General features: G+C 45.4%; 1 protein-coding gene across 1 annotated transcript in view; it reads left to right on the top strand.

Annotated features, from left to right (window-relative positions):
* The first annotated feature begins 3,548 nt into the window (after positions 1-3,548).
* Pde6a (phosphodiesterase 6A) overlaps positions 3,549-17,346 on the top strand; it is a 68,860-nt gene continuing 55,062 nt past the window's right edge. The window contains exons 1-3 of the mRNA XM_032885986.1: positions 3,549-4,396; positions 15,230-15,382; positions 16,496-16,585. Coding sequence (XP_032741877.1) covers positions 3,923-4,396; positions 15,230-15,382; positions 16,496-16,585 — 717 coding nt within the window. The 5' untranslated portion in view covers positions 3,549-3,922. The remainder of the gene's footprint in view (positions 4,397-15,229; positions 15,383-16,495; positions 16,586-17,346) is intronic.

Below are 17,346 nucleotides of genomic sequence, written 5' to 3'. Positions count from 1 at the left end.
AGCAATAGAACAGGGACTACGATGGAGGTTGGTGCCATTGGCATGGAGCTTACCACTTATATGGGGAGACAATTATTTTATGGTCAAAATAACTAGAAATAGCTGACTAATTACTATCCAGTTGAACACGCTACCATTGTGAGGAATCAAAATTTCTGTCAGCTTTGTATGGTTCAGCTTAATGTTCACATCGTGGCTTTGTATTATATATATTACATTACCTCATTTATTGTATGATATTGTGCTCTCTCATTTAATCTCCACAATAGTCATGTGAACTTATTCTAATTTTATAAGTAAGCCAAGTAAGGTTTGGAAATTTTAAGTAATTTACATAAAAGAGGCTCGTGGTCTTATTAAACGGTGTAAAGTTGTCTCTACTTCTCATTCCTCTGCCTCAGCCTCACAAGTCCTGGGAATAGCAGTCATGCAACACCAGGCTGTCATAGTTTGAATATGCTTGGCCGAGGGAGTGACACTATTTGGAGGTATGGCCTTGTCAGAGTAGGTGTGTCACTGTGGATGTGGGCTTTGAGACCCTCATTCATCCTAGCAGCCTGGAAGCCAGTATTCTGCTAGCAGCCTTCTGATGCAGATGTAGAACTCTCAGCTCCTCCTGCACCATGCCTGCCTGGATGCTGCCATGCTCCCACCTTGATGATAATGGACTGAACCTCTGAACCTGTAAGCCAGCCCCAGTTAAACATTGTCCTTACAAGAGTTGCCTTGTTCATGGTGTCTGTTCACAGCAGTAAAATCCTACCTAAGACATATGCCTAGTAACCTTCTGCCTTGTTTCGTCTTCTGTTTTTGAGACAGAGCCTTACTGCATAGTTTGTGTTGGCCTCAAAGCTTCCTATGTAGCCCAGGCTGGCTTCAAATACTAATCTTCCTTCTTTAACCCCATTCTAGTTCTAGACACCATCATGCACACTGTCCTCACTTTCCTCCATTCCTACAGTAACTTATATCTTTGTCTTAGTAGATTGTCCTGCTCTCTGGACCCTTCCTGGGCAAGCTGGCATTCTCCTACCACAACTTTGATTCATAGCACTCATATTGGGTGTTCACAGCTGCCTGTAACTCCAGCTTCACGGAATCTAACGCCCTCTTCTGGCCTCTGTGGGTACTAGCACACACATGCACAAACATGCATGCAGACATGCACATTTAAAAAAATAGTTTTGAAAGAAGACAAAATATCTAATTATGGAGACTCATTTACCTCTCAGGGGGCATAGGGAAATGTCAACAGTATTTTTAATGGTCACAATATCAGGGGACTCCTCTGGCATTTAGTGATTAGATATATAGGACAACCCCCTACAATGAAGACTTACTGGACTCCAAATGTCAGTTAGGAACGTAGAGGATAGTGATACAGCACAGAGGAAAATTCCACCGTCATTACAATGAATGAGACGTACCTTTGAAAGACATTCAAGATACTCAGTAAAGAAGGAAAAAGCATGTTACAGTCTGGTGTGTGAAAGTATTCTAAAAACCTTTAAGTGGGCAACAAATTTTAATTTTGATCTTCTCTTTTTTTGTCATCCTGTATTTTCTAAAGTTTAATAGTCAAGAGCATATAAAAATTCTAAATAAAAACTTTCTTAAATGGCTTCAAAAACTTGGCTGAACACCAAGGATGTGCCAGGTGACCCTGGAAGACCTAGAGGACAAACCCTGATAGGTCCTTGCCCTCATGAATCTTCCAGTCCGGTGGGGAGGACAAGAGGGAAGCCGAGAGAATTTCTGGAAGGAATAAACACAATAAAGGAAATAGGGCAGGATGATGGGAAGGAGCCAAGGGAAGGCAGAGAGGTGCTTCCTTAGGCTAAGGTAACAAGGCATGATGAGCAGTACAAAAACCTTACAGTCTGCAGACTGTGCAGAACTAATTGGATAAGATTGAACAAGGTGTTCGGTAAGGTACGGCATCTGGTTGAGAGAAGGTCAGATTGTCATATAGACTGTCCAAGTAAAGGGCGCTCTTTTCTTTCCCCCTTTAAACATAATAGGTGGATATTTCTGTGACGTGTTCACGTCATTGCTGGAAGGCTGAAGAGCCAACAAGAATGAGCAAACTACCACCACACATGACGAGACTGATGAAAACCACAAACGGGCTGAACTGAGAGCTTTGCGAAGTTCGTCTGTGCAGAAGTCGCAGGGTTTGCCATTGGGTGGAGAGGGACACCTTTGTACATGGAACTAAATGAGTGCAATACCCCCGAGGGTTTATTACACTCTATACAGCGGAGGGAGTAATCCACTTTACAATGAAGTCCCTTTACAAAGTTCAAAGGGTCAGCAACTGTTTATAATTGTGCATTCCACAGTGTTTATAGGCACTGCGAGGCACTGCACACAGCATAGGGCTGCCATGGAAGCTAAAATAAGGTTTGGACAGAGATGGGGTGCTCTTTCCTACCCCTTTTTGTGGAGGAGAAGCACACTGATGAGAATTCTGGTGTTTCTAGATTCTCTAGAGTTGAGAGCCTACTGACAGTGGTGTGCGTTTCCGATTAACCATCCAAGAAGCACAGGGGTAGAGCTAGAGAAAGCACATTAAAGCACCAGGAGAAAGATCAAGTTGAATGGAAATAGACTTTTAAAGGTTAGCCTCTCTGGAAAGGACCAGAACTTCACTCTTAAGCAGTTACCTCTGAGCAGTAGGATTACGTGTGGTTTTAATTGTCCCTTTCCATTAATTTTTACAGAGAGCATGTATTAAATTTTTGTAATAAAAGAATAACCGTGGAAGGTGTGTTTTTTTAATAAGGGCCCTTAGAATACTAAAATTAGAACATCATTAAAATCCAAACCCAATAAAGACGTAGACTATGATATACAGATAACTAGCAGCCAGGTAACAACCATGGCCACTGAAGCCCCACAGCTGGGAGACAGGGAAAGAGGGAATGAGTGTGGGGAGGTGGTTAGCTTTAATTCTCAAATCGACACAACTTAGAACCACCTGGGCACATTGTCTCACTGAAGCACTGTCTCTCTGCACTGCATTGGCCTACGGGCATGTCCTTTAGGGGTATTGATTGGTGGAGAAGATGACCTACTTTGGGCAGTGCCATTCCCTAGGCAGGGGTTCTGAACTGTAGATGGCTAGATAATCAAGCCCAAGGACAAGCAAGCAAGTGGTCATGCATGCATGCATTCATTCTCTCTCTTTGCTCTTGATCGTGGGTGTAAGGTGACCAGCTGTCTCAAGCTCCTGCTGCCATACTGCCCCCACCCCCAACCCCCACAAATGATGGGCTGTAACCTGAAACTGTGAACATAGACACACCCTTTCTCCCCTAAGTTGTTCTTTGTCAGGATATTTTAATCACAGCCAAAGACTAGAAGGTTCCACTTGGGGGAATGGATGAGGAGGAGGCTTGCAGGGAGCTGTCTCAAAACTCTGGTCCTTCCTGAATGGATGACTGTAGTTTGACTTGTTAACTCTTCTTATTGTCCAAGAAGTCAAACAAATCTCCTAAATTGTCAGTCATTGATGTCATGGGTTCAAACAGCCACCAAGGGCAGCGAGGACACATTTATAGGACAGTGTTAGGCTGCTCCTGGCTGCCTGTCACATCCTGTGAAGAAGTTATGCTCAGTGTAGATGTCTCCCCTCTCAGCTCTTATCGGACCAGAGTGGAAAGGAGCCACACCCCTTCTCTCTTCCAGGTCCAGCAGCATCTGGAACATACTGATCCTCATGATCTTCTCAGATATATTAATAACTTAATCCCCCCAGCTTACCCCTGCTCCTGTGTGGCCTCCTCAGTGTGATTTACAGACAAGACCCAGAGAAGGTCAGATTGAGGTGGGACATATTGAAATCCATTTGCTTGGAAACTGCCCTGGAAAGGCCGGAGCCTGAGCCCCTCCTTGGGAGCAGCTAGAGATCGTCTTAGCCATGGGTGAGGTGACAGCAGAGGAGGTAGAAAAGTTCCTGGATTCAAATATTGGCTTTGCCAAACAATACTATAATTTTCACTACCGGGGGAAGGTCATCTCAGACCTCCTCGGGGCCAAGGAGGCAGCCGTGGACTTCAGCAACTACCATGATGTGAACAGCGTGGAGGAGAGTGAGATCATCTTTGACCTCCTGCGGGACTTTCAGGAGAACTTACAGGCCGAGAAATGCACGTTCAATGTCATGAAGAAGCTCTGCTTCCTCCTGCGGGCTGACCGCATGAGCCTGTTCATGTACAGGACCCGCAATGGCATTGCAGAGCTAGCCACCAGGCTCTTCAACGTCCACAAGGATGCCGTCCTAGAGGACTGCTTGGTGATGCCAGACTCCGAGATTGTCTTCCCTTTGGACATGGGTGTCGTGGGCCACGTCGCACACTCCAAAAAGATTGCCAATGTCCCCAACACAGAAGAGGTATGCTCTCCCCATAAGATGGATGTGGGAATGCACTGCTCCCTGGGGCTCTCAGGTGCAAGCAGGCTGGGCTATTGATGGCCACCAGGCCTGGGCTAGTCATAGCATGATACCACTCTCTATTTATCAAAAACACTTAGAACATTTTATTTGGAAGAAAAATACCCCAAATTAACAGGAATTTAAAACACTACAAAGAATTGTGTATCTTTCATTCACTTTCACCAATTATTGACTTCTTGGCACATCTGCTTCTCTACTTCTGTGGTCTGCTAGAAGGAAGTTGCAGTCATGCCCTTTCTTCTGGATAGCCTTTGGTCTGTATTTCTAGAGCAGGACATTTCTTCCACAACCACAGTACGATAGTGGAATGTGGGGAACATAACAGTCACACAGCACCATCATCCAACCGTGTATATCCAGTGTTTTCCAGGTGTCTCAAATACGCTCATGTAGCCCTGTCTCTTTAGTCCACTCCTGTCTGAGACTGTTCCTCTCTCTTTGTTTTCTGGAAAGCTCGTGTATTTGAAGAAATATTTTATGCCAAATTGGAAAAACCCACAAATATTTTACAGAAATGCCCTTCTATTTTGGCTTATGTCCCTCCCCACCTTCTTTCTGCCATATCTTTGTTGGAGTGTTTGTTAGATCAAGTTTACTACACTCTGACTGAGGACAAAGAGAGGGAAAGAGAGAAGGAGGGAGGGAGGGAGGGAGGGAGGGAAGGGAGGGAGAGAGAGAGAGAGAGAGAGAGACTCGTTTGGTATCCCAGGCTGGTCTAGAAATCCCTGTGTAGCCCAGGCTGGCTTCAGACTCTTGGCAATCCTCTTCAATCAGCTACCCAAGTGCTGGGATTAGAGGCCTGAGCCACCATGCCTGATGGTGGTCTGATATGCCTTCATAATTAGATTGAGTTTCATGTTCTCTCAGAGGTATCACCAAGGTTATATTACTTTTCTTCATATTTTCTGCCTGGAAACAGAGATGATTTGTCCCCTTACTGAAAATGTTAACATTGGTTACCCGATCTTTCTCCTGAAAATCCAGAAGTCTAGAGCATCACTGAAAGTTCTAAGCCATGAGCTACAGAATCAAGTCACAGGCCAGCTGGGGCTACAGAAGCCTCCACATCAAAAATCCAACCCAACCCAACCCAACCAAATCCTGCAGCCCATGGAATTTTACTGGAAACTCTGACAAAGATCCCTGAGAGCAGATCAGTGTCTCTGCTGGATATTAGCCTTGAAGGCTGCAAAGCAGTTCTACTTGGTCTCCTGACCAAGCCAACCCTACTTACCCTTCAGATCTCAGTTTAAAGGTCGCTTCCTTAGGAGCACCCTCTGTCATAGTTGTTCCTCTTCCTGAAGTCATTGATCAAGGTTCTAGGACCAGGGACCTCAATATTTTTTTTTGGATATTTTTTATTTACATTTCAAATGTTATCCCCTTTCCTGGTTTCCTGTCCATAAGCCCCCATCCCATTCCCCTCCCCCTGCTTCTATAAGGCTGTTCTCACACCCAACCGCCCACCCCTTCCCACCTCCCCGCCCTAACATTCCCCTACACTGGAGCATCCAGCCTTGGCAGGACTGAGGGCCTCTCCTCCCATTGATGCCCAACAAGGCCATCTTCTGTTACATATGCAGCTGGAGTCATGGGTCTGTCCATGTGTACTCTTTGGATTGTGTCCCTGGGAGCTCTGGTTGGTTGCCATTGTTGCTTTTATGGGGTTGCAAACCCCTTCCGCTACTTCAATCCTTTCTCTAACTCACCCATTGAGGACTTGTTCTCAGTTCAATGGTCAACTGCAAGCATTCGTCTCTGTATTTGTCATGTTCTGCCAGAGTCTCTCAGGAGACAACTATATCAGGCTCCCACATGGGGACTTCAATATTTTTCCTAGGATCCTGCACAATGTCAGGCACACAGAAGGGCTCAATAAACACAGCCTGAAGACTGGGAACTTTGCAGTGACTTCCCCCTCATTCCACGGAATGTTAATTCCTAAGCTCCAGGGTCACAGGGGCCTCATTTACTAGTTGCACCAACCATACTAAGAAATCATGTGTAACCATTTCCAAGGTCCGGCTCCTGGATATTTTGTGTTCTTTTTGTTTGTTTGCTTTGTTTTATTCGTTGTTTTGAGACAGAATCTCACTGTGTGGCCTTGGTTGGCCTAGAACTTGTGTTATAGACTTGACTGGCCTTGAAGTCATAGAGATTCTCTTGCCTCCATGGGCCACATGCCTGGCCTCCCACACATTTAGTGACTTTGTCTTTATCTTCCTCCTATATTTATTTCAGATTAATAGTCTTAAAGTTAGAAAGGGAAGAGAAAGGGCTGGGAAGGCAGCCCAGTCAGCAAGGTGCTTGTTGGGCAAGCATGAGAAATCAAGTTGAATTCCTAGAACCCACGTTTTAAAAAAATTAAAAAAAATCACACTGGCATGTATCTGTAATCCCAGAGCTGGGGAGGTAAAGACAGGCAGAAGCTAGCTAGGGTTTGATGACTCACTAGCCTAGCTAAGTCAATGAACTTTAGGCCAGTGAGAGTGTGTCTGAAAAAAAAAAAAAAAAAAAAAAGCAATGTAAGGAATGGCACCCAAAGTTGATCTCTGGGTTCCACATGCAAGTACATATAAATATACCCCTACATGCACACACACACACACACACACAAACACACACACACACACACACACACACACACACATACACTCCAGAGGGAAGAAAAAAGGTTAACGTCAAAGTCGATCTTGTCCCATTGGACTCCAGAGGCCTTGATAAGGGGAAAAGCAGTAAGCATTAAGCCCAAGTTAATACAAGAACTCAAGGGTGTCATCAAACAGTGATCACCTTGTCCTTCTCCTAAAAACTCAGCCGTCTAGAGGACCACTGAGCATTCTAAGCCAGCATGGGCTACAAAGTCAAGCCTTGGGCCAGCCTAGGCTACGAAGAAACTAGCTCTCTGGAAAACACCAACACCAGGCATGTGGGTAATCTCTCCCTGTGTACCCACTGGTTTATCTCCTTTTCCCTTGTCTCAGATTCTTGTGTAATATCTCACTATCTTGGGCCTCCAGACATTGACATGGAAACTCTTGCTCATGGTCACATAGGTGTAAAGCACAGGTGGAATTTAAACTCAGGTACTCTGGCCTTGAGCCCTGCTCTAACCCTCTGCTACCCCACACTTCCTCCTTAGGTGTAAAACGGGGTCATGGGACAGAGTGTTACTTACAAAAGGTCATTTTTGATCATATTTCAGGAGTTATGACCTTATGCCTTGAAGTCACAGCTGGGTGTGGCTCCTGTCACTTTCTAAGAACATATATAGCCTAGGCAAATTATTTAGCGTAACTGGGCTCCCTTCTTATTGTATAAAACATTGATAGCACTCTGATTTTGCCTCCTACATGCTGGGATTTCAGGTGGGCTGTGACACCTACTCAACTTTTACATGGGTTCTGGGACTCTGAATCCTGGACCCGGCTTGTACAATAAATGCTTTATCCATTGAGTTACTTCTCTGGCCTACACAGGCAGTTCCTGTCCCTTATTACAATCCCATTGCTGTTAGTAAGGATCTATTCTAAGTGACAGAGCCACACCACATCTGTGAGGACTATGGGAAAAACACCTAACCTTGCCTTCTGGAGTTTTCCTTTTAGATTCATTTCGTCTCTGGAAGTGCTAAGCCCTTCAGAGACCTTGGTGTTGTAGAGCTGAGGATTGTCTGATTCCATAAGAGCCAGGCCTAACAGCATGATGAGCCTCTGTGCTGACCTGTTATTTTCTGTTCAGCTCTCAAAGTTCATCCTTGCAGCCACACCCATCCTTTCCCAGAAGTCTTTCGGTCTGGGGCAGTGTCCCAGGCTGTGAGTGACTCAGGCTTGCACACAAGTTCAGCCAAGACCAGGAAGTCCTGAGTGCCCAGCATTTGCATGTTGCTTGCTGCTCTGCTTGGAAATTTCACTCAATTCTAGGCTCTGGGAGGGACACGGTCTTTCTAACTAGAAGCTGAGTAACTAGTGGAGGAGAAGATGGTGTGGACTGGTGTCTGAGCTGCCTCTGAATATATAAAGTTATATATTGAGCCTTCACAGTCTGGGAATGGTTACAGTTGTTTCATTGTTGGGACGTGAAGCTACAAACTATTTTTCCCGGGGCTCTCCCGGGACTGCGTCTCTGGCAAATCTCTGCTCATCCTCATGCTTGTTATAAAAGATGAGATCAGCACCGACAGATACAATGGAAGGTGATCAGCTAAGCTTCGATCTTAATAAACAAAGGGTAGTGCTTTAGTGTAGCTCATGAAATACTTAAGATGTGCTTACGATTAAAAAATAATTATTTATCGTCTTCGTGAAATTCAGATTTAGCCTGGCAGCCTGTTTCTGTTGTTGTTGGTAACCAGGATTAATCCACGGAGGTCTGTTAGGATGCAAAAAGTTATTCAATTTTTTTTTTTTTGTATCTGTTAAGGCTTTGTGTCCCAATTTGTGATCAGTTTTGGAGAAATTTCCATGAGGTTCAGAGGAAATGTGTATTCTTTTGGTTTGGGCGAAATAATCTCTAAGTATCTGTTAGGTCCATTTGGATTATTAAGTCAATTAGCTCCAGGATTCCTGTCTATTGGAAAGAGTGAGGTATTGAAGTCTCCCACCCCATGAGGTGACTGTCCTTATCTCTCCTCTTTACTGTTTGTCCCTGACCCCTTGTCCAGTCCCTAGGGTAGAGTAGGATAATTCACTCACTTAATGCATGAGTGAATAAGGGGTCAGCCCCTCTTCAACACCAACAGATTCCATTCTTAAGACTTCAGCCCTGAAAGGACTGTTAGAGTCGAGAGAAGCATCACCTGCAGCCTCTCAGGTCTAGTCTGCCTCTGTTCCTTCCTTTCTGGAGCCTCGGAAATTGGCACACTAGACAGGAGAGAAACCTCAAAGAGTACAATAAAACATCAGTCTGACTTCATCGTGGGGGAAAACTAAAGCAGTGGGCTAAGTAACCACTGGAGCTAATCACAGGCAAGCATCTCCATCTTTGTGGACCACCCTATTGTCAGGGACTGATTCACGCTCTGGTTTGAACTGGAGGTTCGTGTTTAACACGACATCCCACCGTGCTGTGAGCACCCAGAGAGCCACCCCATGTTACCTGTTGTCTTACTCCCTTTTTCCTGTTGCCGTGATAAAACACCCTGACAAACGCAACTTAAAGGAGAAAGGGTTTGTGCGCCATCTGTGTGTGTCAGGGTTCTCTAGAGTCACAGAACTTATGGACTGCCTCTATATAGTAAGGAAATTATTGGAATCACTTACAGTCTGCTGTCCAACTGACCAACAATGGGCACCTGTAAATGGGAAGTCCAAGAATCTAGTAGTTGTGTAGTCTCTCAAGGATAGGCGTTTCAGCTGACTGTCTGTATAACCTGGACTCTTGAAGAAGTAGGTTCCAATAGATATGCCAGCAAGTAAGTGCAAGCAAGCGAAGAAGGGGAGCTTCCTTCTTCCATTGTTCTTATGTAGGCTTCCAGCAGAAGGTTTGGCCCAGATTAAAGATGTGTACCATCACTCCTGGACCTAAACTGTTTTATTCTTGGAACTTGCTCTGTCCCAGGCTGGCCTTGAACTCAGAGATCTGTTTGCCTCTGTCTCTTGGGATTAAAAGTGTGTATCACTTTGCCTAGACCTAAGATTTTTCACGGCCACTGTCCTTCAAGATCCAGATCAAAAGCCTGTGTCTTCCAGCCTCAAGATCTAGATTGCAAGTGTGACTTCCATTTCTGGATTATAGTTCATTCCAGATGTAGTCAGGTTGATAACTGGGAATGGCCCTTGCATGCTCTCTTGCAGTTCAAGGGCACAGTCTATCATGGTGGGGAAATCAAAGGTACAATCCTCTATGATGGGGAAGATCAAGGCAGAAGGAGTTTGAAGCACTAGTCAGAACACAGTCACAGTAATGAAGCAGAGAATGATAAATGGATGCTTGCTGCTGAATGCTCTTTCTCTACTTAGTCCAGTATCCTGGCCAGGGAATAGTGCCGCCCACAATGGACAGGTCTTCTCATCTTAGTTAGCAGTAAAGGTAATTCCCCATAGGCCTTGACATATCCAGTGCCTGACACAGAGCCAAGGCTCAACAAATGCAAATGGATGAATAAATTAACCAATTAATCAGTGAGTAAATCAACAGCTAATGAGTGGGTAGAGCACCTGTGCTACTTATCAGCAAGGGACTTGATCATGAATGAGAAGGAACAGCTCCATTTGGCAGGTTTGATAATGTACGTAAGTCGTCTGGCTTTTAGCATAGCACATCCTTATTATTCAGTACATAATGGAATCTATTAACAGATCCTACCATGGACCCAACAGTGTTCAGCACTGTGAGTGTTTGATAGGAGGAACTGGGGAATAATGAATGAGAAGCAGAATTTAAGTCTAGGCAAGGCGATGTATACCTGAAATCCCAGCACTAAGACAGGCTAAGACAGGAAGATGGTAAGTTTGAGGCAACACTGTGTTAGGCAATACTTACACACCAGTTGCAGATATGTAGAAACTCTGTTCCACAATAAATGAATGAATGAATGAATACTGAGGCTTGCCACTCAAACTCTGTACCCTCCATTCTTCCCCTCCCTCTTAATGCCTCAAATATACAGATCCTTCTTTTCGTTGAGTCTTCTGTCTTAGGGTTTTATTGCTGTGAAGAGACACCAGGACCACAGCAACTCTTCTAAAGGAAAACATTTAACTGAGGCTGCCTTACAGTTCAGAGGTTTAGTCCATTCTCATTATGGAGGGAGACAGTAACAGGCAAACAAACACGGTACCGGAGAAGGAGCTGAGAATTCTACATCTGGATCCACAGGCAGCAGAGACTGAGACACAATAAGGCCACACCTCCTCATGGCGCTACTCCCTATGGGCCAATGGGAGCCATTTTTATTCAAACTACCATATCTTTCAAGCCCATCCCTATCTTCTGGACTCTGTAGCGTTATGCCTCTCCTTAGAATGAATACACTCCCTCTGCCTTGGCTCGCAGCTCAGTGCTACCTTTCAGAGAAGCCTTCCTGACTCCCATTCAAACCTGAGCAGCTTCAGTCTAATGCCTTTCCCATCACTAGTAAGTTATTCTTGGTTTGTTCTTTCAGAGCAGATTGTCTCAGGCTGTAGGGCAAATGCTGAACTCTATTCTTTCGAATTTTGTTTTAAAGATTTATTCATTTTATGTATATGAGTACACTGACGCTGTCTTCAGAAACACCAGAAGAGAGCATCAGATCCCATTACAGATGGCTGTGAGCCATGATGTGGTTGCTGGGAATTGAACTCAGGACCTCTGGAAGAGCAGTCAGTGCTCTTAACCACTGAGCCATCTCTCCAGTCCCCTCTTTTCTTATTTTGTTTATGTCTCCTGTATTTAACTGTACGTTTTATCAGAGTAAAATCTCCAGTTCTCTACTGCAGGGTTCAGAGCAGTGCCTCACTCAGAAAGCATTCTGTCAGTCCCAAGTGAATGACCATGGGTCTTCCTTATGTCTGGGTTTTAAAATCAATTGGGGATGAGGAAATGACTCAATAGGTAAGAGAGTTTGCTTTACCAACATGAAGACTTGAGTTCATATCGCCAGCATTTATGCACACAAAATAATCAGGTATAGCTAGCTGTCTGTGCCTACAACCTCAGTTTTGGGAGGACAGAGATGGAGAGATCCCTAGCACTCAATGGCCAGCCAACCTAGACAAACTGACCAAGTTGGTGTTCAATAGGAGACCCTGTCTCAAGGGAATAAGACACATACTCTCCTTTGGCTTCCACCTCAAGTCTATGCACACACACACACACACACACACACACGCAGACACACACACACACAGACACATACACACACAGAGACACATTCACACCACTGGTCTGTGTACACACACACACACACACACATACACACACACACACACACACAGAGAGAGAGAGAGAGACATACACACATACACAGACACATACACAGAGAGAGAGACACACACACAGACACACACACACACAGACACACACACATAGACACATACACACACAGAGACACACACACAGACACACACACAGAGACACACACACATAGACACATACACACACAGAGACACACACAGAGACACACACACACAGACACACACACAGACACACACACACAGACACACACACACAGGGACACTATACACACACAGACATACACACTCACAGAGACACTACACACACACAGAGAGACACACACACAGAGACACACACAGACACAGACACAGACACAGACACACACACACACACACACACACACACACACGGTAGTTAGTTTAGGGGTGCTATGGGATGGATACAGGGATGGCAATGCTTATGTAGACTCCAGTCATTTGGGAGATGGAGTGTTCATGAAGACTTCCTGGCTGAGAACTCTCTCCGTGTGTGCGATGGTAATCTACATGGCAGGATCTGGACTTACCTCACAGACCTCTGGGCGTGTTGGTGAGGGAGTATTTCGATCAGATTAACTGAGATGGGAAGACCCACCCTAAACGTGGGCGGGATCATTTCCATGGGCTGACATTCCAGACAGTATACAAAGGAGGAAGCAAAGAGAGTAGAGCTAGTTGTTCCTCTCTGCTTGCTGCGGTGTGGCCAGCTGCTTCTTGCTCCCGTAAACGGACCTTCCTGGAAACGGGAGACTGTGTCCCCTCAAACTGGAAGCCAAAACAAGCCCTTTCCCCTGAAGTTGCATTTGTCAGGTACTTGGACACAGAAATCAGAAGCGTGAATGATATGTTGGAAAAGAGGGTTCTGACAGATTTAGAGACATCTGCCTTAGAGCAGGTGAGGCCCGAGTGCTGGCTTCCCTTGATGAAGGTGAATATTGCATAGCTGAACTGAGATAAATCTGAGCTTGCCTGACTCTGGGCTCAGGCACTCAGCAGTGTCTTCTGAGAGTGACACAGAACACCCTCCTTGGCTAATGCTGCCTTCTGGCTTTTTCTAATCCCCGAATGCTAATTCAAGTGGAGCACGGCTGGTTTATCTTAATCCCTTTACCCTTCACCTGCTTGAGCCAACTTCCCCGACCTTATGCCGTTGCCTATTTATTTATTTATTTATTTATTTATTTATTTATTTATTCATTCATTCATTCATTGAATCTCACTCTCTCTGGGAAGAAATCCCGAAATCCAGGAATGTGAGCTGCAGGAAGAATTATGCCACCTTAGCTCTAGAAAAGTTCTAGAATCGGCTGTGTAGATGAATCGTCCTTCTCAGAACAGTATACACTCTTTGTGTTTGGGCTGGCCCATGGGACCATGGGACATGGTAGTCAGGAAATTTACCCTGGTACTGGAGACAGAAAGGTGGATTCTTTTGACTATAGACAATGCAGCCTGTGTGTCTCCTCTCCCTCACCACAGAGACTGTATGAAAGCCTCTAAAAACCAGACAGGCTGCCTTTGGGTTTAGGAGTCAGGATGTGTGGATCTCTGTGTGCTTCCGTTTTTAGCTAAGCCCTTTATGGCCTGTATTACTGTATTAACTTCTTCTGTGTTACTGTGACCGATAACCTGACAGAAACAAGAGAAGAGGTTATTGGCATGGCTCAGTGGCTACTTGAGTTTGATCCCCAGAACCCATGTAAAGGTGGAACAAGAGAAATTGCTCCACAAAGCTATCCTGTGATTGCTTCACTAGCACTGGCACATGTCCATCACCACAAACACCATGCCTCTCCCATAACAGTAATAAATAATATTTTTTAACTGAAGGAAAGAGAGATGGCTTTGGCTCTTGGTTTGGGGCTGAAAGTCTGTCGTGGGGATGATGTGAAAGGGCAGGGCAATTCATATGGCTGTAGTTGAGCAGAGAGAAAGAATGTCTTGGGTCGCCTTACCCAACCTACTGCTTACTCTAGCTGGCCTGCCAGCCCTGCATTCAGAGCCAATGTCCCCTCTTTGGCAATCTTCTCTGGAAAGTTCCTCACAGACACACACAGGGGTTTGCTTCACTGAGCTCCCAGGTACTTCTCAACCCAGTCAAGATGTCAATCAAAGTTACCGTCGGTGATTCATCAGTGAAGAGCTTGAATCTTAGCTACTTGGTATAGGCCTGGTATGTAGCCGAGCTTTGTTTGGATCTGCAGGATGAGAATGGACATTGAAATGGCTGTGTAGGTAGTAACGAGCATGTTATCAAAGGTCAACTTATATGTGTATGATTCCACCACTTATAGGAGGCTGAGGCAGGAGGATTGAGAATTTAAGGTTGGTCTGGACTACTACCCGTAGTGAGACTGTGTCCAGATAAAAACGAGGGAGGTGAAGCTGAAAATAACAAAGCCCTTGTTCAAATGAGGTGGACCACAGCGTGCTTCTCTGAGATAACATGAGCCGAGAGAGCTGAGGACAGGTTCTAAATGCTCACAAGTCACATTACTGTGAGTCACGGATCTCCTTTCTGTGAGATAGGCTATCGGCCCTCTCATCATAGGCTGTTGGGAGAGTGAAGATGAAGGGCTGAGGCAGAGTACCACATGCCATGTCCACTGGCAGTCACCACCGTCATGCCTCTAACTCCCTCACAGCTCCCACTGGGCTTCCCTGTCCTCCATGGCCCTTGGTGGACTGCCTGTCAGGCCTTCTGATGGATGAATGCCGGAAGGGTTCACGGTCACCTCAAGTGACCAAGCCCTTGCTAAAAGGGAACAGATGAATGCCTTCACCCCCTTGTCCGCAGGTTCTCTGAGATGCTCCCTATTCTCTGCATTCATCTGTCTCTCTGCGCTTCTTTCAGGATGAGCATTTCTGCGACTTCGTGGACAGCCTCACAGAATATCAGACCAAGAGCATCCTGGCTTCCCCCATCATGAATGGGAAGGACGTGGTAGCCATAATTATGGCTGTGAATAAAATAGATGAACCCCACTTCACCAAGAGAGATGAAGAGGTAAAGGCTGCTTGAGATACTGCTGAGGAGGCCGCGCTAACCCATTCTTCCAGCTCACGGAATTCTCCAACCTTGCTGTTAGGCTTGGCTTTAGTTTTCCCAGATCTAAGGCTGGGGGACAGCCAAGCACGGTGGTCCATGCCTCCAATTTCAGGAGTACTGGCATAAGTCTGGTGCACACCCGTAATTATAGTTGTATAGCCTGGGCTCCAGTTCCAGAGTAGCACACATTACAGATCAGACCCTGTCTCACAACTAAAAGAGAGAGAAAGAGGGGTGTGGGGGTTCACCTGCTAGTCTCTGAGAGACAGGGGAAGATGACAGTGCAGACACTGGATTGGGGGGTTAGGAATGGAGAGGTGATTGGTCTGGGACTCTCAAAATCTTGTTTTCTTTGGACAAATCACTCTTTGTCTTAGGGTTCTATGGTTATGAAGAGACACCGTGAGGACAGCAACTCTAATAAATGAAAACATTTACTTGGGGCCGACTCATAGCACAGAGATGTAATCCATTGTCCTCATGCTGAGACGCATGGCAGCATCCAGGCAGGCAGGGTGCTGGAGAGTTAGCTAAGAGTTCTATGTCTGGATCGGCAGGCAGCAAGAAGAGAAAGAAAGAGAGAGCCTGGATTGAGCTTCTGAGATCTCAAACCCATCCCCAGGGCCACACTTCCTTCAGGAAGGCCACGCCTACTCCAACAAGGGCTCAGGTCCTAATCATTTCAAATAAAGCCACTCCCCAGGAACCCTTGGAGGCCATTTTCATTCAAACCACCCCATTTATCTTCCCTGAATGTATTGGTTTTTTTTATTTGTAAACTGGTGTGATGTCACAGCATCTACCTCACAGTGACTTATAATGACCAGGTGCCATATACCGGTGACTTATCACAGGGGCATCAAGTTAATACACCCCCATTAACTAATCGACTTGCACTGTGAGTTTCCATTCACAGTGAGACAAGTGAAGGGTCTGCACTCACCGGCTCAGCTGTGCAAATTACTTCTGTGCTGGCTTTAATGGGGGGTCAGACATTTGCTGGTGGCAGAAGAATGGAAAAGAAGGATTTCTCCTTCTCATTGGCTTCCCTCATGCCGTTTGAATTTGCAGATTCTTCTCAAATACCTCAACTTTGTGAATCTGATCATGAAGGTATTCCACCTGAGTTACCTGCACAACTGTGAGACCCGGCGTGGCCAGGTAAGTGGCCCGGCTCCGGGGACTGAGCCATGGATGGAGTGAGGGCAGCTGGTGCGAAGGTACCAGGAACTACTGCACTGTGTCTGGTGGGAGTCCCCGGTATTAGGAGGCGATGAATGCTTGTAAGGTTGTATCCTAGAGGGGTTAGGCTTGGATTTGAATGCTTGCTCACTAAGGGACTGTCAGACCCTAACTAAACAAGTTTCTTAGCCTCTCTAAAAATGTACGTGGTGAAGATGGGCAAGGTGGTGCACGCTTGTCACCCCAGCACTTAGGAAGGAGGTGGAGGCAGGAGGATCAGAAACTCAAGGTCGGCTTCAGCGATGTAGCTAATTCGAAGTCTGACTGGGCTACCCAAGACCTTATACAAACAAACAAACAAACAAAAACATGTGAATAATTATATATCACTCTCTAAGATTGATATTAAAATAAATAAGTTAACATATGTGGTGTACTTAAGCTCAACTGCTTGTTATAATTTTATTTTATGTTTTTTGTAGTGGTGGGGATTGAACTCACAGCCTGTCCATATAAGGCAAGCACTTAGCTATGGACCTATATTCCTAAACCTTGTGCTTACTTATTAATAACATAACGAGTAAAATAAATGGGAAGAATTAGACCCGATGTAAGTCAGCTGATCACTTCATGGCTTTAAGCCTCGGTTTCCCACCTATAAAATGGGGCTAATGACCCCATCTGTTTCTCTAGATCAATGGTCCTCAACCTTTCTGATGCTGCAACATTTTAATACAGGT

Source organism: Rattus rattus, chromosome 15, assembly GCF_011064425.1.
Source record: "Rattus rattus isolate New Zealand chromosome 15, Rrattus_CSIRO_v1, whole genome shotgun sequence".
Classification (NCBI taxonomy): Eukaryota; Metazoa; Chordata; class Mammalia; order Rodentia; family Muridae; genus Rattus; species Rattus rattus.
Note: the sequence above shows the minus strand (reverse complement) of the source record. Positions and strands in the feature narration are given on the sequence as shown.